The sequence below is a fragment of the Ursus maritimus genome, unplaced genomic scaffold, assembly GCF_017311325.1.
Source record: "Ursus maritimus isolate PB19 unplaced genomic scaffold, ASM1731132v1 scaffold_22, whole genome shotgun sequence".
Lineage (NCBI taxonomy): Eukaryota > Metazoa > Chordata > Mammalia > Carnivora > Ursidae > Ursus > Ursus maritimus.
The window spans coordinates 24365458-24386677 of record NW_024424675.1 but is presented as its reverse complement, the minus strand read 5'-3'; the positions used below and the strand labels follow the sequence as shown (position 1 = coordinate 24386677).

At 36.3% G+C, this 21220-nt stretch overlaps 2 protein-coding genes across 2 annotated transcripts in view; one reads left to right on the top strand and one right to left on the bottom strand.

The window, feature by feature from the left end:
• ITCH (itchy E3 ubiquitin protein ligase) overlaps positions 1 to 21220 on the bottom strand; it is a 127324-nt gene that overhangs the window by 31763 nt on the left and 74341 nt on the right. The window contains exons 8-13 of the mRNA XM_040638196.1: positions 17748 to 17905; positions 16320 to 16509; positions 15001 to 15096; positions 13337 to 13511; positions 9386 to 9455; positions 2047 to 2131 (exon numbers count right to left, since the gene is read on the bottom strand). Coding sequence (XP_040494130.1) covers positions 2047 to 2131; positions 9386 to 9455; positions 13337 to 13511; positions 15001 to 15096; positions 16320 to 16509; positions 17748 to 17905 — 774 coding nt within the window. The remainder of the gene's footprint in view (positions 1 to 2046; positions 2132 to 9385; positions 9456 to 13336; positions 13512 to 15000; positions 15097 to 16319; positions 16510 to 17747; positions 17906 to 21220) is intronic.
• Positions 18612 to 20550, top strand: LOC121104642 (translation machinery-associated protein 7-like). The gene is given in 3 exon segments (XM_040638649.1): positions 18612 to 18644; positions 19870 to 19954; positions 19957 to 20550. Coding segments are annotated over 3 exon segments (213 nt in total). The 3' UTR covers positions 20052 to 20550.

Sequence of the window (21220 nt, the reverse complement as noted above, 5' to 3'; positions counted from 1 at the left end):
GATGTTAGCTCAAACTCTGGGACAGGGCTGGAGACTAAAGGTGAGCTATGCAGGTGGTACATGATGGAGCCCCAATAAAAACTCTGGATATAAGAGACTCAAGTGAGATTCCCTGGCTGGCAATACTCCACATGTACTCTCCCACATCAATTCTGGGTATTTAGAACCGTCTCACATTCTGTCCAGTCTCTCTTCCTTCTGTTGCTTGTAATTTGTATCCTTTCCCTATGATAAATTTAGCTGTTAGTATAACAAGCTTCAATGAGTTCTAGTCTCTCAAGTGAGTTATCAAACCTGAAAGTGGTTGTGGGAATCCCTGAATCCATACCCAGTTGGTCTGAAGTGAGAGCAATTTTGGGGATCTCCCAGTTTGTGGTGGATGTCTGAAGTGAAGGCATTCTTCTGGAGACTGCTCTCTGACTTTACACCTTGCCAAATTCCTTGCAGAATGGAACCCTCTGGTGGTCTGATAAATGCATAGTATTAGATTTTATTATAGGTTGAATTGTGTGAGCTAACCATTAGCAGCTCAGAATGTGATCTTATTTGGAAATAGGGTCATTGCAGACATAATTAGTTAAGATGAGATCATACTGGAGTACAGTAAGCCCTTAATCTAATATGGCTAGTGTCCTTATAAAAAGGGGGAATTTGGACACTTGAGACATGCAGACCTGAAGAATGCTATGAGAAGACTGCAGTTATGCTGCCATAAACCAAACTACCAGAAGGTTAAGAGAGGGGCCTGGAACAAATCCTTCTAGTGCCTTCCAAGGGAGCAAAGCCCTGCCTGTACCTTGATTCTGGACTTCTAGCCTCCTGAACCTCCTGAAGGATGAGACAATTTCTATTGTTTAAGCCACTGAATTTGTGGTACTTTATTAAGGCAGCCCTAGCAAACTAATACAAATATTATTACATAATGCTACAAAGAAAATCAAGTAGGGGCGTCTGGGTGGCTCAGATGCTTAGAGTTTGCCTTTGGCTCAGGTCCTGATCCCGGGGTCCTGGGATAGAGTCCCACATTGGGCTCCCTGCTCAGTGGGGAGCCTGCTTCTCCCTTTCCTTCTGCTGCTCCCCTTGCTTGTACTCTCTCAAAGAAAGGAAAGGAAAGGAAAGGAAAGGAAAGGAGGAAGAAAAGAAAGGAGGGAGGGAAGGAGGGAGGGAGAGAGGGAGGGAGGGAGGGAGGAAGGAAGGAAGGAAGGAAAAGGAGAGGAGGAAGGCAGGCAGGCAAGTATATACACAGTTACCAAACATTTAAAAAGACAAACTTGTCTTTGAGATACAAAGGTTGTTATGAAATAAATGTCACAGGGATGTAAAGTACAGCAAAGAGAATATAGTCGGTAATACTATAATGACTTTGGTGACACAGGGTAATTAGATTTATTGTGATGATAATTTCATAATGTACATCAATGTTAAATCTCTATGTTGTACACCCGAAACTTATACTGTATGTTAATTATACTTCAATAAAAATGGAAAACTTGTAATAGTATGTGTCTCTTTATTAATATATTAACTAGCAAGTTCTTACAATATGTGTAAATAGTATTTTGAGAAAACTGCAACAACTGCAAAATGCTATTAAAAACCTATGATTTCTACTGGTGGGAAAGTCCTAGGCATTGCTAATTCTACTATGGCTGCAGCTTATGATCACAATAAAAGGAAACACTCAATTTCAGGTAAAGGTTAATAAAACAATCTGTATTTATTCCCCTTGGTTGTGTATTCCCTGAATTCTCTCCAGTGATCCCAGGCTGCAAAATCCTGCTTTAGAATTACTAATCTGGGCTTACTAATAATAAATAGGAAATTTTGAATACATAGTATATTTGTATAAACCAATAACTTTTTTCCCCTATTCTCAAGAAACCCACACCCATTATAGTGTAATTTTTTTCTCTTTCTAAAATATATGGGTGAGTCAAGTTTAAAGACTTTGGGAAAATAACTTGTAACTTGATTTTTTCCATAACTGAGTCAGAAATAGGGTACAATCTTTAAGAGATTATATACTAGTAACTGGAAGTTTCTTACCCTTGACTTCTGGGGTCTTCCCATTGCGTAATACGAGTGTTGTGGTTGACAAAATATACTCTACCATTGCTGTCTGTTCTCTTCTCTTAAAAAAAGGAGAAAAAAAAGGCAAAGCATTAGGGTTGGCATAGTCTTCTTCCACAAACTTAAATAAAAAGTGCTGAATTTGCCCATTTCTCATTGCACTGATTTTATAGCTTTCGAATCACAACTTCAAAAGGTTTGATATATTCTTTCACTTTTAAATTCATATACCTGTTAGAGTTATTAAAATAGGATTACATTCTAGAAGCTAAACAGATTTAATTCACAACGTCCTGCCTATAGGACCTTTTTGTTCAATCTAACCAAACGCAGCAAGATTAATTAACATCTTAACTTTTTCATACATGACCTCATTTTATCCTTAACAGTCCCAGGAGTAGATGGTTTCAGTTTATCTTGAAGATAGGGAATTTTGGACAGGGTAAGTGATCTGCCCAAAATCTCAGAATTGAGTAGCAGAGTGACAGGATGGGATGAAAAGTCAGGTCTCTATTCAGGCATTTTTTGCATACCATATCACCTTCTTTCTTAAGATATAATGGGGGGCGATACAACTTGCTTCTTTGTTACATGCTAGGCATTATAAAACTAGGGAAGACACGGTTTCAAAATATATCCTCTTCCTTAATACATTCAGTTCCCAAATCCTAAATATCTAGAGTAACCTTCTACACAAAGGCTGAGCAAAGGTTTCAGTTCTTTAGTTTACTGCCTTTGAAACTGCTGCTTCTTTTCCCCATCTGCCTCTTGCTTTAGGATTCTCCTTATTTTCTTGTTCCCATTCTACAAAACTTCCCCTGTATTCCTGAGCTTTCTCAGTAAGGTTTAGAAGACATGTGAATATCATTTTCTCTTTTAATAACCGAAGAGTCCTTGAAATTTTAATATTAAGTTCTGTTGTTTTGAACTACTGAATTCTCTATATTCTATTACCAATTAATTCTTCATCAAAAGTAATTTCTGTACCTGAATTTTTTAGATGTCTCACAATGAGGTAAGTGAAGTAATGAAGAATATAGAATGGATTCCAACATTGTTAAAAGCATAGTTTCTAAAAATTAGCAATTTCAAACAAAATTTTAAGGTTAATTCCAAGCTGATAAAGCCATTTTTTTATCCCTTATGGTTTGAAAAGTTGGTTATCTCTTTTTCAAATAACATTTATTTAGATCCTTTGGATCTTTCTCTGAGCAAGCTATTGCAGGGCAAGACTTTAGCCAAATTATATAGCTATGTCAAGTTAGTATTTGGTAACTTTTAATTATATCTCCAGCACTAATTCCATGATGTCAAGTATAGTGGTGATATGGGAGGTTAGAAGGGATATACTGGTGAGTATCCTGAATCCCCTCCTAACATCTCAGCTACATCACTTGAGCCTAAAATGGAAACAGAACCCCAAGTGTGCATAATATACAGATAAATGGGATTCTGCATCTTGTGACACATGTGAATATTAACACTAGCTTCACTGGTCATGGTGATGAGGGAACAGAAAGCAAGCTGAGGACAAAGCAGAAACCGATGCCCCACAACTCCCCCACCACCACCCATGGGATGTATGTGACATTCCTCAGGCACTCCTGGCTGCCCTAAAGGAAAAAGAAACAGTTAACCTATAGAGACCACAATCCTGTAAGACTTGAGTCTCCCTCAGTTTACAAATGTCTTAGCAGTCTACAAGAACAAAGCATTTCCATCAATAACCTAGCTTCCGGAAGGAAATGTAGATACTATTAAATGTCATAATCTGTAACCTCCATGAAGTTCCCAACTATCTTCATGTTAATGCCTTCCTAGAGGGAAAAACAACCTTAACTTGACAATGGCAAGGCCTCCGGTATCCTGTAAGTCTTCTTTAACATATGAAAGTATTTTCTCAACCTCCCTTTTTCCTTACCTTCTCCAGCCCCATAGTATATACAGCCACACCTCACAACCCCCGGGCAGCAGCTCTTTCTGCCCACGGGTCCTGTCCCCATGCTTTAATAAAGCACCATTTTGCACCAAAGACGTCTCAAGAATTCTTTCTTGGTCGTCAGCTCCGGACTCTACCCCATTGAACGTCACCTAGATCCCACAACCTCATCAATGGCATCTTGAGTGTGAAAAGTAACCAACTTTAAGTCTGTCTCTGAGGCAAAAAGAAGCATCCATAGTGCTACAGCTGGCTACCTAATAATGTTGGCTAATATTCTTGGCAGTCACATTAAATTTTAAAATATATTTACAAAATCTGTATTTTTTTGTATCCAAATAATTTTTAAAGTAATTTTTATAATCTAAAAATAATACCCTAAGTGCGTATCTGCCACGTAAGTTCAGACTTCAGGGCCAGAGATTTTCTCTTCAAAAGCTAACATGAAGCAGGATAAATTCAATACAAAACTTCTTTTCTTTGTATGTTCTAAGTATATATTGCTGATATCAGCATTTCTTGGAAGAAGCTGTGAAAAACAAAATTTCAAAAGGTGGATGCACTTGCAAATTGAAGGCTCATCTGTTTTAATGAGAGGAAGTACTGTGGCCATAGAGCTGATTTTACTTTGTTGAAAAGAGTCACATGATAAACAATACTGAGATTACTGAATAGCAAAGTAAACGCAGATCAGAGCCCTTCCTGACCTGATGAATAAAAGTAAAAAACAGAAGCTTCTTGTTGTTCTATGTATTCTTTCACAGCAACTCTCAAAAGGAGAAAATATCTTTATACTTGATGGGTAAAACCAGCTATAATAAGCCCTCAGACTACAAGTGTTGAACTAAAAAGCATTCTTTGCTATCCAGCCTCTTTAGTATGCATGTATTAAAAATTCTTCACTGTCAGCTTGTGAGGTGGTAATGTCTAGTCCTAGCACATGAAGTCTGAAAGGATGAGAAAGCTGGATTTAAAATACATACTGTGGAGACACCTGGGTGGCTAGATCGGTTAAGCATCTGACTCTTGATCTCAGCTCAGGTCTTGATCTCAGGGTTAGGAGTTCAAGCCCCACATTGAAACAAACAAACAAACCTACTGTGTCACAAAAATAATACTGTTGATTTCAGAATGTAAACACAGGCCTTAAACTGGGGTTTTATTTCCTGGGTCAATCCAGAAGATATGTCAGGTAGGGTTTCATCTGTTACAGTACCAGTGTTGTCACTGGTTCCACAAATAAGGCATGTGCCCCAAAGGCAGAGAGTCATAAAGCAGTGCTCGGTCTTAATAACAGGGTGATTATGAACTCATCTAGGAAGGGGGGTACACCTCAACTTCAGAAGTGTGAGACCTAAAAATAAGCAGAATGTAAAATAAGCAAGGCAAGATTCTGATAACCTGGGTAAGCTGGGATTGGGTCTTTAGAGGCAATATTTTAGGGAAGTGCTGTTGGCTAAAGTTAGGAAAAAGAGAAAGATCCTAATGATGAGGATAACAATAAATACAGAAGGCACCAGAGCTTGTAGGAAAAGCTTTTCTGAATAAAGGCAACACAGCCTAAAATCCGTGCCTCTATGATCAAGAGGCAATTTTTTCCTACTGCTGCTCTGGAGACGGTCCATGGTTCTGACAAAAGCTAATTGGGTCATGGTTCTTCTGCAGTAAAATCAAGAGGATAATACGTGACCTTCAGATACATCCTTTCAGTGCATCAATTTCTCCTCTGTAACATGGACATACAACGATTCTAGAAATAACGCTGGGAAAACCATCCATGTGTGGGAATGCAATCTGACAGGTCTGGTTCAATATGCTTCATAAAGGCAACATCCCCTTTTCTAAAGTACTTCACACCAACCATGCATTCTCCACTCTGAAACTCCAATACAAAAGACTACTTATCATATTGCCAGGCTTTGGTGAAGAAAGAAATTCACAATTCGCTTTCAAATGCCCTCCCTTTGTTACATGCTAATAACAATAACAGTTTTAAGTAAGACCTATTTTGTTTTTTACCTTTGTCTCACAGCAGTGTTAAGGATAAATAACCTGAAGAGCAATGGGACTTCTCAAAGGCATTATATGTCCCATATCATTTACTGCCCAGATTCATGTGATCTTAACACTTCAATTTTTTCTCCATTCCTCAATAAAGTAATGCTAGAGCAATCTTGGGGACCAATGCCTCCCAAAAAGACTATCTAGAAACATCACTTTCTGATTTTACCCCCAAGTTATGAAATATCTGGGCTCTTGAAGATAAAACTTCAACTAGTTCCATGACTGGCTTTACTTTGCGGTTTCCTAATTTCTATACTCTTCGGATTCCATGCAAAACTATTCTATATTGCCATGTTTATTCTGAAAACTTGCTACTGTGCTATGACTTATATATTACTGTAAAACGAAACCTGGTAGGATAGGCCCATCTTAAAATCTATTAGCAGAATTTTAATACTAAGGTACCAAATGTATTCAACAACAAAACATGCCCAAGCACAAAGTCACCACCCTAACATGTTCCCCTTCCACTGTTTTTTTTTTTTTTTTTTTTTTTTTTTTTTTTTTTTAATTATGTTATGTTAGTTGCCATAAAGTACTTCGTTAGTTTTTGATGTAGTGTTCCGGGATTCATTGTTTGCATATAACACCCAGTGCTCACTGCAATATGTTCCCTCCTTAATACCCATCACCGGACTAACCCATGCCCCCACCCTCCTTCCCTCTGAAACCCTTGGTTTGTTTCCCGGAGTTCATAGTCTTTCATGGTTGTTCGTCTCCCCCTCTGTTCCCCCCCCCACTTCATTTTTCCTTTCCTTCTCCTAATGCCCTCTATGCTATTCCTTATGCTCCCATATAAGTGAAACCATGTAATTGTCTTTGTTTATTTCACTTAGCATAATCCCCTCCAGTTCCATCCATGTCGATGCAAATGGTGGGTATTCGTCCTATCTGATGGCTGAGTAATATTCCACTGTATATATGGATCACATCTTCTTTATCCATTCATCTGTTGAAGGGCATGTCAGCTCCTTCCACAGTTTGGCTACTGTGGACGTTGCTGCTATGAACATGGGATGCATGTGCCCCTTCTTTTCACTTCATTTGTATCTTTGCCCAGTAGTGCAATTGCTGGATCATAGGGTAGCACTATTTTTAACTTTCTGAGGAACCTCCATACTGTTTTCCAAAGTGGCTGTACCAACTTACATTCCAACTAACAGTGTGAGAGGGTTCCCCTTTCTCCACATCCTCTGCAACATTTGTTGCTTCCTGTCTTGTTCATTTTTGCCATTCTAACCACTGTAAGGTGGTATCTCAATGTGGTTTTGATTTGAATTTCCCTGATGGCTAATGATGTTGAACACTTTTTCATGTGTCTGTTAGCCATTAGTATATCTTCTTTGGCGAAGTGTCTGTTCATGTCTTCTGCCCATTTTTTTACTTGATTATTTGTTTTTTGGGTGTGGAGTTTGAGAAGTTCTTTATAGATCTTGGATACCAGCCCTTTATCTATAGTGTCATCTGCAAATATCTTCTCCCATTCCATGAGTTGCGCCTCTTTGTTTTGCTGACTGTTTCCTTTGCTATGCAGAAGCTTTTTATCTTGATGAAGTCCCAAAAGTTCATTTTTTCTTTTGTTTCCCTTGCCTTTGGGGACGTGTCTTTAAAGAAGTTACTGTGGCCGATGTCAAAGAGGTTACTGCCTATGTTCTCTAGGAGTTTGATGGATTCCTGTCTCACACTGAGGTCTTTCATCCATTTAGAGTTTATCTTTGTGTATGGTGTAAGAGAACGGTTGAGTTGCATTCTGTATATAGTTGTCCAACTTTCCCAGAACCATTTATTGATGAGACTGTCTTTTTTCCACTGGATACTTTTTCCTGCTTTGTCGAAGATCAGTTGACCACAGAGCTGAGGGTCCATATCTGGGCTCTCTATTCTGTTCCACTGATCTATGTGTCTGTTTTTGTGCCAGTACCATGCTGTCTTGGTGATCACAGCTTTGTAATATAGCTTGAAATCAGGCAACGTGATGCCGCCAGCTTTATTTTTTCAACATTTCCTTGGCAATTCAGGGTCTTTTCTGGTTCCATACAAATTTTAGGACTGTTTGTTCCAGCTCTTTGAAAAATGCCATTGGTATTTTGATCGGGATGGCCCTGAAAGTACAGACTGCTCTGAGCAGCAAAGACATTTTAACAATGTTTATTCTTCCAATCCATGAGCATGGAATGTTTTTCCAACTTTTTGTGTCTTCTTCAATTTCTTTCATAAATGTTCTGTAGTTTCTACAGTATAGATTCTTTACCTCTTTGGTTAGGTTTATTCCAAAGTATCTTATGGTTTTTGGTGCTATTGTAAATAGAATCAATTCCCTAATTTCTCCTTCTACAGTTACATTGTTAGTGTATAGAAAAGCAACTGATTTCTGTATATTGATTTTGTATCCTGCCACATTCTGAATTGCTGTATGAGTTCCAGTAATTTGGGGATGGAGTCTTTTGGATTTTCCACATAAAGTATCATGTCATCTTTCAAGATCACATCAACTCAACCAAACTATGAACAGTGTTTTAGAAGCACGAATGTGGTAAAAATATTTAAGCTTTTTATTTTGGAATAATTATTACAGAATGTTGCAAAAATCATTTGAAGAATCTCATGTACCATTCACCAGTTTCCCCCAATGGTAATATCTTATATAGCCATAGTACAAAATTGAAATCAGGAAAGAGACACTGGTACATAACTGTTAACTACAGACTCTATTCAATTTTCACCAATTTTTACGCTAAATTCATTAATGTGAATGTATAATCTATGCACTTTTATCCCATATGTATAAATTTGTATAATCACCACCATGGTGAAGACACAGAACTCCTTCACTGTCACGTAAGAACTACTTATAGTACCTCCTGTATTTGCACCCACCTGCCACTGGCTGTCTCCTGGAAACTACTAATCTGTTTTCCATTTCTGTAATTTTGTCATTTTGAATATATTATATAAACGGAATCATACAGTACTGATATAATCTTTTAATGTTGACTTTTTTTCCACTAAGCATAATGCCCTTGAGGTCCATTCAGATTGTTGTATTAGTAAGTCATTTCTTTTTATTGCTAAATGACCAAAATATTTTTAAACTTTAAAAGAGTAAAATAATTCTGAATTCCAATAAAAGTTAACTATAATAAGACAGTCAACTTAGAACTTCTGGGAAATTTAATACCTACTTGGCACTCTGAATTAAACTAACACACCCCAAAAACTTCCCAGATATTCACTCAAGCAAGAGCAGGTTATCATCCATAAATATCTGATTTTTAAAATGACAAATGCAATAAAAAAAATCATGTGACTTACCCCATCCAGGTGGCAGGGGACCAAGTGGATCAAATTCTTTATTTTGTGATGTAGTAAATAAATCTTGATTCTAAAAAGAATAACAAGGTGAAATAATGAACAACCTAACTAGATAACCTGAAAGCAAGGTTATGAGTTCTGGCAGGTCTTCCGTGGTCATGTGCAATGTTACACACTCCTAGAGTTCACTATCTTAGAGAGATGTGTCACACAGTCAATGGATAAATGCCAATACACTCTGGAGGGGAAAAAAAAATCTTTGTAAACAATAATACTTGAAACTATTTGAAATTCAAATATTACAAATACATAATCCTCACCCTCAAATGATCATTTTCTTCTTCAGCTACAACTCAATAAATTAGAGCAATATATGAATCCCCAAAGAGTCTATAAACAGTACTCAAAGTCATCGGATAGCTGAGACTACCCTTGTATTTCTAACTCAAAAAGAAAGGATCATACAAAACACCAGGTATATGCAAACACTGTGGAAACACAGTTGCAGGAGCAGGAAGAACAAGTTGTCAGATGAGTGAAGGGAAAGAATTCCAGTTGGAAAGAGTTGATAAATCTAGATCTGTAAAGAGGACTTCTTAAACTTGTTCCTAATGACCACAATGGTAGAGACAGAAGTCTGGCTAGATAAAAGGAAACTATTTGGAAAAATGAGTCAACCATTAAAATAAGAGAAGCAAAAGTCACAGTGACTATGTAGGGTTAATGGGTATGTTTGGTTTAAATGTATAATAAAGTAGAGGTAACATGTGGTCTCTTACGAAGATTTGGTTAAACCCTTTCTCCTTTACTAAGATAAAATGAATAATAGATTCTGCTTTTTAAACAAAATTAATGGGAAAAATATAAGAGTAAAATAAGGAAAGTGAACCCTATACACCCAGTACCAAGATTCAACAATTAAGACATTGCCAAATTTTCTTTTTTCTCCCTCTTCTTTGCTGAATCATTGAGTCATTTCACCCCCACGTATTTTAGCATGTCTTTCTAAAATTTGTGGACATCCTCTCACATAACCACAGTATTGTTAATCACACCTAGCAAAGAATCTACGTTAATTTTATCATCTAATGTCCGGTCACTAATTAAATGCCTCTGATTATTCGTTCAAGTCAAAATTCAAACAAAGTCCTCACATTACATTTGGTTGAGTCTCTTAAGTCTCAATCTATAGCAATTCCCCCTATTGTCTCTGGGCTTTTTTTTCCATATCACCGACTTATTACAGAAACTGGGTAACTGATTTAAAGTTTTAAAGCATATGACAGATATTCTATTTCTGATTAAACAGCTGTTGGAAGACAGACCTCTCAAAAACTGGCCTTGCTCCTCCCGACAGACACAGTTATGAAAAGCAGTGAGAGCAGAGAGACCAGGGAGAAACACTATAGAAGGTTTGAATACTGGTTATGGAACAGGTCTGAAAAGTCTGGCATATGACAAACTATTGTGATAATTTTCTAAGACCCAAGCCTATCCCAAGCCTAAGACCTAAGGCTCTTCCCTGGTTAAATAAATTGGGGACATGCACATTGAAGCCATGGGCCAGGAAGAGCCATTACACAGTGTTCCAACATCAACCACTGGTTAAAAATACTAAGTGTAGGGGTGCTGGGTTGGCTCAGTTAGTAGAGCATATGCCTCTTGATCTTGCGATTGTTGGATGTGGAACCTACTTAAGGGGAAAAAAAAAAAAAAGGTAGGTGTCTAAGAGTCTACTGACCTATAACCAGGGGAACAAAGGCCACTTTATAACACAGACTTTCTCAGCAATATGCCACAACCCCACCAATTTTTAAGCAGCTGATAGTAAGAATGTTTAATTCATTCAATTCAGTTAATATTGCTGGCTATGTTAAAGGTAACTAAAATAGGCTGTTTAAGTTATGATTTAAAACTGTTCTATAACAAGAACAAAGTAGAAGAATTTTAAAAACATGGTCAGATTATTTTGGGTAAGAGTTTAAAAAAAAAAAAAAAAAAAAAGAACATGGACAATTGCTGCAATTCAAGAAAAGTTCCAAAGACTCTGAGTATCAAATTGATGAAGTTTACAGTGAAGCAATACATACTGTTGGTGCCCTGGAAATATGTTAAATCGGTCTTTAAAAAGAATGTTTTAAAAGATGATGTACTGTAAAATTAAGATAAAGAACACATTTACAATGTGGATATGAGGGAAAGAAAAAATGAAAACTAACGTTTCTATCCATCTAATATGTGCCAAACATATTAGGAACTTTATTTTACAGAATCCTCAAAAAAATTTCTGAAGAAATTTCATATATATATTTTTTTACAGATAAACTAAATGAGTCTTGATGAGATTAAGTAACATTCTCAAAGTCATACAGAGAAAGTTAACTGTGTCACCAGGATTCAAATCCAGATGCGTCTGACTCCAAAGCCCATGTTCTTTCCACTGGACACCCATGTGGAAAATAGCTTTAAAGAAGGCAGGCAACCTAGGCATTCAAACCTAGAAGAAATTTGGCCAGGTATACCAAAGCTGATTATAATTTAGAAAGAAAGGAAGATGTAAAACAGCATAGGAAAAAAAAAATTAGTAGGGTAAGGTAGACAAGAGACAAATTAATTTCACTTCTAAAACCACTGGGAAGAAATATAATGACAGCTGCCTATAGAAGGTGGCAGGAAAAATTGTTATATGAAAGAATCTTAGGGGCGCCTGGGTGGCGCAGCCGTAAAGCGTCTGCCTTCGGCTCAGGGCATGATCCCGGCGTTCTGGGATCGAGCCCCACATCAGGCTCCTCCGCTGGAAGCCTGCTTCTTCCTCTCCCACTCCCCCTGCCTGTGTTCCCTCTCTCACTGGCTGTCTCTCTCTGTCAAATAAATTAATAATAATAATAATAATAAAAAGAAAGAATCTTAGTCATAACTAGGGAGCGAAGGGAAGGGTGCTGATTATGGTGAACTTGTTTACATCAGTGAATGAAAACTATTATGTGAGATCCAAGATATAGATAGGAATATGGAGAAAAGGGGGGAAAATAATGCTCAGAGAGGACAGTAATTTACTCTGATGTATTCTAACAGGGATGATACCGATGGTGGTGGAGGGGAAGAGATGAAAATGGAGGTCAGCTACTCTTGAACTCTTGGAGAGTTGATTTTCTCTGATTTAAGGTTTAAGAATTACTCAAACAAATCCCTTTTGTTTGGCCCATAGAATCATATTTCTCCAAGGACTATTTTCCTTTCCTCAGAGAAAAGATCTATAATACTTTATGATTTGAGAGACTATAAAATTCCTATCACCAAAAACTGCATTAACAAAACATTAATATATTTTGGTGAACTTACAGCTATTATTGCAATATTACTCTAAAGGAAAATACGTACAAACTTAAACCATTTACAGAACAGAAACGTTTGCATACCAAAGATAATATAGTTCTGAAGCCAGAATAATATATTTAGCATTATCATATAAGGAATCAAATTTCTTTAGTCTACCAGAGCACCAAACAATTAATTAGGTAAACTGTACTTTCATATGTTATAAAGTGATTCAATTCTGTGTTATATAAGTTCGATATAACCACTTAATAGTCAGGTGCTCTTAGAGCCAAACCTTCAAATATTCTGCCAAGCTAGGGAGTATTAAATTTAGAACTGTTTTAATTCTCTTCAAACCACTTGGGTTTATTTTTACTAACCTTTTGTTCATGAATTTTAAGTTTTCCTAACTTCTTTTTTATTTTTGACATTAATAAAGCAAAGGAGGCTGAACTTCAGAAGTTTCCAAAGAGGTAAGAATAGATCACATGCACAGAATACTCAAGGTCTAAACATAATATCTAACAACAGCAACAACTGGGTACCCTTTTGTCTTTTAGTACTTAACATTTCATATGCAAAAAAGGTTAAAAACAAATACTTCTTAAGTTTATAGTGTAACGGGCTGCTTACCCCATAAATAAATCTCTGGTTAAACTGCTGCATTGCTCCTTGCAGCTGACTACGTTGTAGCTGCCACTGTTCATAGTTCCGGACGGATTCCAATGTTGGCCTCTGCCATGTTGTTGTTCTTGTGAAATGGTCAACATAGTAAATACGTCCCATGTTGTCAACCCGCCGTTCCCAACTACATCAGGACAAAAACAACCTAATTCAATAATTACTTGTGATATAGATATGAATTGAACAGGACTTCACCTTGGCCCTGGTGCAGGTTTGATAAGATTTTACCTTAAACTACTTTTGATTTACCTGAAATCTTTTATTTTACATATTTTTAAATGGTCGTTAAGTGAACACACAAGAAGTGTTTCTAAAAATTTCTTTCCTTAAAATAAGATGTATCAGGTTTTAAAAATACAATGCATATTTAGTGAATAAATCTCAAATAATAATTAAGAAAAAAGTTCTCATTTTCTTTCCAATGTTCTTTTGACTGTTGAAATCCTAACAGGGAGGGACACAATTGTATCAGCTTTTCAGATATCAAAAAGCACTTTTCCCACAAAATAATAACTACTGATCATTTCCAATGGGTGCATACTATTTTTTTTAAAAAAATTATTTATTTTAGAGAGAGAGAAACCACGCAGGGTTGGGGGAGAGGGAGAGAGAGAATCTCAAGCAGACTCCCCACTGAACATGGAGCCCGAGATGGGGCTCCATCTCCATCTCACAACCCTGAGATCATGACCTGAGCCAAAATCAAGAGTTGACCGCTTAACCAACTGAACCACCCAGGCGCCCCTCAAATGGGTGCATAATATTAAGTAAACATTAATACAATAACTTGTTGATTTCTACTTTGTTGTTTATGGTTATTTCCAATACCCTCATATTAGAAATAGTAAAATAATAAATATTTTTAATATATCAAGTTTTTTCTTCCTTTGCATTTCTTCTTTAAGATAAATTTCCTGTAGAGGATTACTAAGGGTATGTGCATTACTATACTTATATATACTTTCTGTAAGAGTTACAACTAATTTATACTACCACTAGCAATATTATCTCACCAACACTGGATACTATCTTGCTAATTTAATAAGTAAAACGGTACCTTTTAGGTGTGTATTTGAGATTATAGCAAGATATTTCCCCATGTTTGCTACTGACTTCCCTTGAATAAAAATGTTTTCTTCCATTTTCTATAATGTAAATGTTAAATGCTTAACATCATGCATTAATATATCCTTTAATTCCCCAACTATTCTGTAATTATTTCACTTATATTAAAGTTTTTTATATAATAGGGACTTTATCGTCATATATATGATGGGGTTATAATAATTCTTATTCAGTTAAATAATTACTCTGGAAGAAACTAATTTTAAAACCCTGTGGTTTGAGCCAGGAAACAGGAAACAGGAAAATACAGAAAGGAAAACATGGAATCTTTAGGTCATAAATGCATAAAAATAAATCATTCATCATGCTTAATCAATTTTCTCTCTCCTTTCTAGTTTGCTCCTACCACAACACAAAGTGGATACTTTGTGGAAACTTCAGGAAAGACTGAAAGGAATAGGAAAAGTAGGAATATACGGAAGATTTTGTACAGATATAATCTCTAGTTCTGAATAAATACTTTCTTCTTCTTTAATTCAGATACTTACCCAGGAGGTAGAGGTTCTGGTCTATCCCACGTTGTTCTTTTTTCAATATGATCTACATAGTAAACTCGTCCATGCTGGTCCACTCTCTGCTCCCAACTTAAAACACAAAATTTAAAAGGCCGATATGGCACTTACCTTTGCTATTTTCTCTTACATGACCATATTACAGAATTGAGGCAAATAAACATGTCAGTATATGAAGAAGATACCAAAAGAATTTAGGAATAAAGTCAAGAAGTGTTATCCTGAGGATGACAGAGTGGATAAGACTTCTGCAGCAGTATCTGCTGAAGAGATGCCTTGTATTTCTAAAGAGGCTTGAGGTAGATGCACTCAGGAGACAAAGTCTACCTCAATCTAATCGTGGCATATGCAAGACTTGGTGAAAAAAAAAAGTGCTGTAATTAATGTTGTCAAATCTGAAGAAAGACTGAGCTGCTAACTCAAAGGCAAAACACTATGTGTGTTCTAGAAGAACTGAAATCAAAGACTAAGATCTTATCAGATATGTCTCTGCACAGTCTAACAGACAAAATCAATGTGGGTATTCTAGTCGCCTTGATAGGTTAATCCCCAAAGAGAAGAAGACAGGAATAAACCATCACAGCTTAGAAGTACCAATCACTTTGGAGAGCACAGGTTTCTGTTTGCTAATACCTTGCACAAATAATTTTCCAATATGGCTTCCCATGTAGGTTTCAAAAAAGGAAAATAGCCCAACTACTCACAAATAATATCTGTTTAGCAATTAAATTTTCCTCATGAGGGTTTATTAATTTATCAAGCAATTAATTGTAATTAGATTCCAAGCACTGAATCAATTGAATGCCACAATGTATGTATGTATGTAAACTATTAGAGCATTAATTTTTAAAATAATCAGCAGAGACTACAATGGGATTATGAGTACTAATTTCCTCAATTTCTTAAATTATTACTACTTTGCTATAATGACTTTATGATGGAAAATTTTTATTTTGAAAGTATTTTCCTCCCTTCAAAGAGAAAGCAATCTGAATTAGGTGACAATTTTATTACATGGCATTGGTTAACTTTCTATGGTTCAGAGTTCTTCAATTAAAAAAAAAAAAAACCACACAAAAAAACAAAAAACCTTTGCCCTGGAAATGAGGAGGGGGTGGGTTTCTTATGTGGTGATTTTTTTTGGTTCAGTCTGACACTAGACACAGCACCACCAAAATCAGTTACCATGCTTGAAGATGTTTTTTTAAAGAATGGAGTTCAGTATTATTTTCCTTATTAGTGAGTATATGTAGAAGCCTAAAGCAAACAAATAGTAACCAAAGACAGATAGTTACCCAGGTGGTAGGGGAGCCTGAGGTATAGGATTTAATGGCCTAGGGCCTGAGCCTCCAGATATAGTCAGAGGAATTATTAATCCAGATGTTGCTCCTTCAGATGTATTTGAATTTATATTTGTTGGTGGCAGAGAGCCCGTACTGGATCCATCACTTTCAGAAGTGGCAGATGGTGAACCATTGACAGATGCTGTAAAAGATTTGTGGAAAACAACCTTTTATTTTCAGAAATCTGAATTCAGGATAGAATTTAAACTTTAAAATATAAAAAGGCAGGTGACAAATAGAAAATTTAAGATATGGACATGCAGGTGAAAATTACTTAAAGAAACTTTTAAAATAACTTTTTAGGTTCCATCTATGCCATGTCTCTTTATTAATTATGAACATACTAATTCTGATTTCCTGATACCACAAGAAATAAAAACTATTTAAAAAATAAAAAGGAAAGCACTGGTATCCTTTGGTATTATAAGTTCATTTTATAATCTTCCAAAGCCTTAAAATTGTCTTTTCTATGAAACCCTGCAGATCAAAGACCAATTTTTGATGTTAGTCAAAACACAGAAGAAGATCTGACTGTTAAGTAATCGCATTCTTACAAATAGCTATAAAGTACATATTACATCTTCAAGAAAGACTTGACAAAACAATTCCTCAGGGAAGTCACCAATATTTTGACAAAGTAGTATATGATCTTAAAGGCTAAAAATGTATTAACACATTTTCTGCCAAAAAAGGGGAAAGATGTGTAATTAAAAACAAAGTTATTTACCAAAGTGATTTGTAGACAACTAATTTACTTTTCCAATAACATTTGGTTTAATTATTTTATATTGCCTGTCTACATACAGAGGGAAATAATAAAAGATTAAAGATTCTATTCTGGGTAATCAGGAAAAATGGATATTCTATCTATAGATGTTTACATTTTTACTACATGAAATATGTTCATTTGTTGTATAATTTTTGCTTCAAAATGTGAATATCATTTAGCATTGTTGGGTTACTTGCCATTTCTAATTGTCTTTTAAAGGATATAACAAGAATAAGCAAGCAGATCCTTGACAATATGAAATGCTTATGTCCACACTATTACAAACCCTGCCGAAAAGTTGCAATCTTATCTAAACTGCCTATACTTTTATAATGCACATATGGTACTCAATTTTTTTTTCCCTCATTCTCAAAAAAGCACTTACCTCAATAACTTCACGCTGGAGGAAAAACTTAGGGAAAAGGCACACATTAGTCTACCTATAGAAAGATCATTCTTGGCCAAAACTTAAATGTAAAAATACAGCTAGAAAATGGACCTAAAAGAGAGAGGTCTCTCGACAGTTACCTGAGGATCAATTTCCAAACAGAACATTATTTACAATCACAGTACTGACAGCTATATCCCTAGTGTATGGCTGGAATACACACCTGGTCTACGTGGGGTAGGTGGAGGTGGTCGTGAAGGTCTTGGAGGCCTAGAAGGTTTAAAACCACCATTTGAGAGTGATGGAGAATTATTCCCATTGACCTTCCTATTTTCACCAGCTCCTGCATCTTCAGGCTCATCTGATCCATTTGTGTTTGTTCTGAGTAAGAAAGGGCGAAAGGGAAGGGAAAAGGAATGCTCTTTGAATTTAACAAAAACAAGACCAAAACTTAAAATTTCTGGCCAGCCTTATCAAATACATAAATAACCCTTGGGTAGAGTCTTATATACAACACTCTGAGCCCACCCAAATATAGAGTGAGGGGTTACCCAAGGGCAGAGAAACACTTTCTATCCTTCAAAATTATTAGGTATGGTGATTCAGATTTCAAGTATGTCTTTGGAGGCACTGTATAAGCAGGAACAGAGTCAATTTCTCAAAATCCCAACACCTTTAGAAAGGGCATATTTTATTATGAGCACAGATAACATCACCATCATTTTCTTGGTTTCCATTGGCTCTTAATATTATTCAATTTTGGGATAGGGCTGACTGTTCTATGGCAGAAGAAAGAATATCCCAGAGACAAAATGCTTTCTCTCCATCCCAGCAAATGGTATACAAAATGCTGAAAATTAGTGATCTAGAGCAGAGGTGCCCACAGACCTTTTTTTAAAAAGGAAGTGTCATTTCTTCAAAGCAATGACATTAATTGAGGGAAAGAAAAGAAAAGGGGAAAACAATAACAGGAAACATCAGATTGAGAGTCATTACTATGGTCAGCTACACATAGTTGATTCCTTTTCCCAGGGGGGAATTCTTGTCATGAATTAGAAAGCAAAGAGGGAGTGTAGCCAGTCTGAAGATGCCTCAGCTAACACTCCGCTATCTACTACCGGTAAGCAGCAAACCACTACGCAGTATTCATTCACTCTACTGGACCTTCAGAATAGTTCTGAACAAAGTAAAATCCCCCAACTTGGCCTCAGTTTCTCAACATAGTTATCTGACAACCTGGATAATATGATGATGACTCCTTAAATTTCCTTGATGCTTAGAATTGCTCCTGCTTCCTAGGTCTTTAAATTTTCAAATCTCTCTACTTACATACAGCCTTCTACTCCTCCTACCTGCCTCCTACTTCATCTTTGATTCGCTCTCATCATGACCCCCTCTATCTTCATAGTCCATCAGCTCCCTTCAAGTCCCACCTGGGCTGCACCATAAGCTACTACTTCCCCTAGTGCCTTTAATTCCTTTACTATTGCCCTACATTCCCCAGCCCCAAGCAATCTTTCCACTACAATTAATCCTTCATTTACTTCTACTACTATTCTCTGGGGCCAACAAGTAATGATAGATAATGTTCCAGTGGCAAAATCAGGTGTTATTTAGCAGAGTAAATAAAATAAACTAGTAAAAAAAAAAAAGTACCAAATTAGAGGGGCAGTCTGTTCTATAAAAGGTCCTTATAAATTTTCCACTGTGCCCAGTAAGGAAAAGTCCGGAGGTTTTCATTTCCAATGTCTAACAAGATAAAGTCTTTTCTTCCCCCCGGTAATGTACGTGCTGCCAAAGTGAGCACTTTTTTTTTTTTCCTGTTAAAAAGAAATCACAGCTCAAATCTCATGGGAGCTAATCAATTAGAAATAACAGAGGACTATGACAACGTAACACCACGGATTCATTGGGATTGGTGTACTGATGTTAAAATTAACAGTAATAAAAAATGAATAGTAATCTGGTAGGGCAAAGGACTTTTACTAGGTGCTGTACAATTAAACAGACCTACTCAAAAGACAAAAAGAAATTAAAATTGTGTTTCTTGAATCTCCATCTTCTTATCCTGGCAGATATCAGTTTCCTAAAGCTTGCTCATTTCAGAGACCGAGGAAACAAGAGCTATAGCTGACCTTACTTAAATATGACTTCAAGTGGACTACCCATACTGCTTGGAAATCAATCATTTTCTTCATATCTAATCTACTCCTGACCACTTTCCCAATCTGCGGATGACCCTGATGTTGCCTCTTCCCTAACATGGTGATCATCCACTATCCTTCAACTATCTCATCTACCTTAAAACTTCTCTGTTCTGAAGGGGCAGCAGGTGACATGTCCAGCAACAAAGATGGCAGAAGCCCCTGAAGCAGCCCAAGAAGCAGGGCAAGGAGATGGACAAGGAAGATAAAGCACTCAAGCAGAAACATATGAGGGGCAGAAAAAACTCAAGGAGCTAAAAGTAAAGGCTACATGGAAGGGCCCCCTGGCCACAGGTGGAATTAAGAAATCTGGCAAAAAGTAAGCTGTTTCTTGTGCCTGAGACAATGGTGTTCCTTAATTCTATTTCTGTTTAAAGATCTGGATTCCCTGTCTGTTGTAGCATCTGTTGTCTACTATAGCTAGAATAAGCGTTGTCTTAGATCCTGCTGTACATTTAAGAATAAACTTGTTAAAAAAAATAATAAATCAATAGTAAAAAAAATTCTCTGTGCCACTAATCATCTTCATTTCTTTTTTTCCCTTTTTGGGGGGAAAAGAAATCTCTTCACTTCTTCAAAGTTAATTTGTCTGTGTGTCCTTGATTTCTGCCTATATCCTCTAGGACTTTCCACTATCATTTAACACTCTTCTTATATCTTCCTTCTTCCAGATCCTTCCTCTCACTTCACAAATAAAATCAAACTCCTCAACCTAAAACACTACCTCAATCCTAACTGCTCTTCAAAGCTGTTTTTTTTTTTTTTAAGATTTTTTAAAAATTTTATTTAATCTCTACACCCAATGTGGGCTCGGAACTCATGACCTTGAGATCAAGAGTCACATGCTCTACCAACCAGGTGCCACCCCAAAGCTGTTTGTTCTTTCATTCTCTTTTCCTTCATTACAATTTTTTGTATTTATGTAATTAATGTATTTAGTAATTTTAATTTTCCAAAGACTTTCACTCTTTCAAAGTGAAAAATAACTTCTAATCATAAAAATCACCTTCCATCCTACATTCTGGAGATCATTATTACCACTAAGACATGGACCCCCATTTCTTGCCAGTCCTATTTCATTGGCTGTGTATGTGATCATTAAATGTTTCATATCTTCAGCAAACTTCTGTTATTCATTATACACTGAGCACTTCCCCCAAATTATTCAAAAACATTTATAGTATCTAATGACTACAGAATGCTCTAATGTATAGACATGTCATCAAACATTTTTTCTTTTCTTTTAGTGATGGCAGTGGAGGGAGTCGGTTCTATTTCCTACAGATAGACTGCCAGAATAGAATACCTGGGTTAACGTGTGCAAGTATTTTGAAGACTGAAATACTGACTGCTAAATTTTTTAAAAAATATTTTCAAAGGTAATTTTCCTATCAGTCAGTTATAAAAATGCCCACTTCACCATCAAGTATATAAATATTTTTAAGTCTTTGCTAATTTGGTAAATAAAAATGTTAATGTTCAGCAATATTTC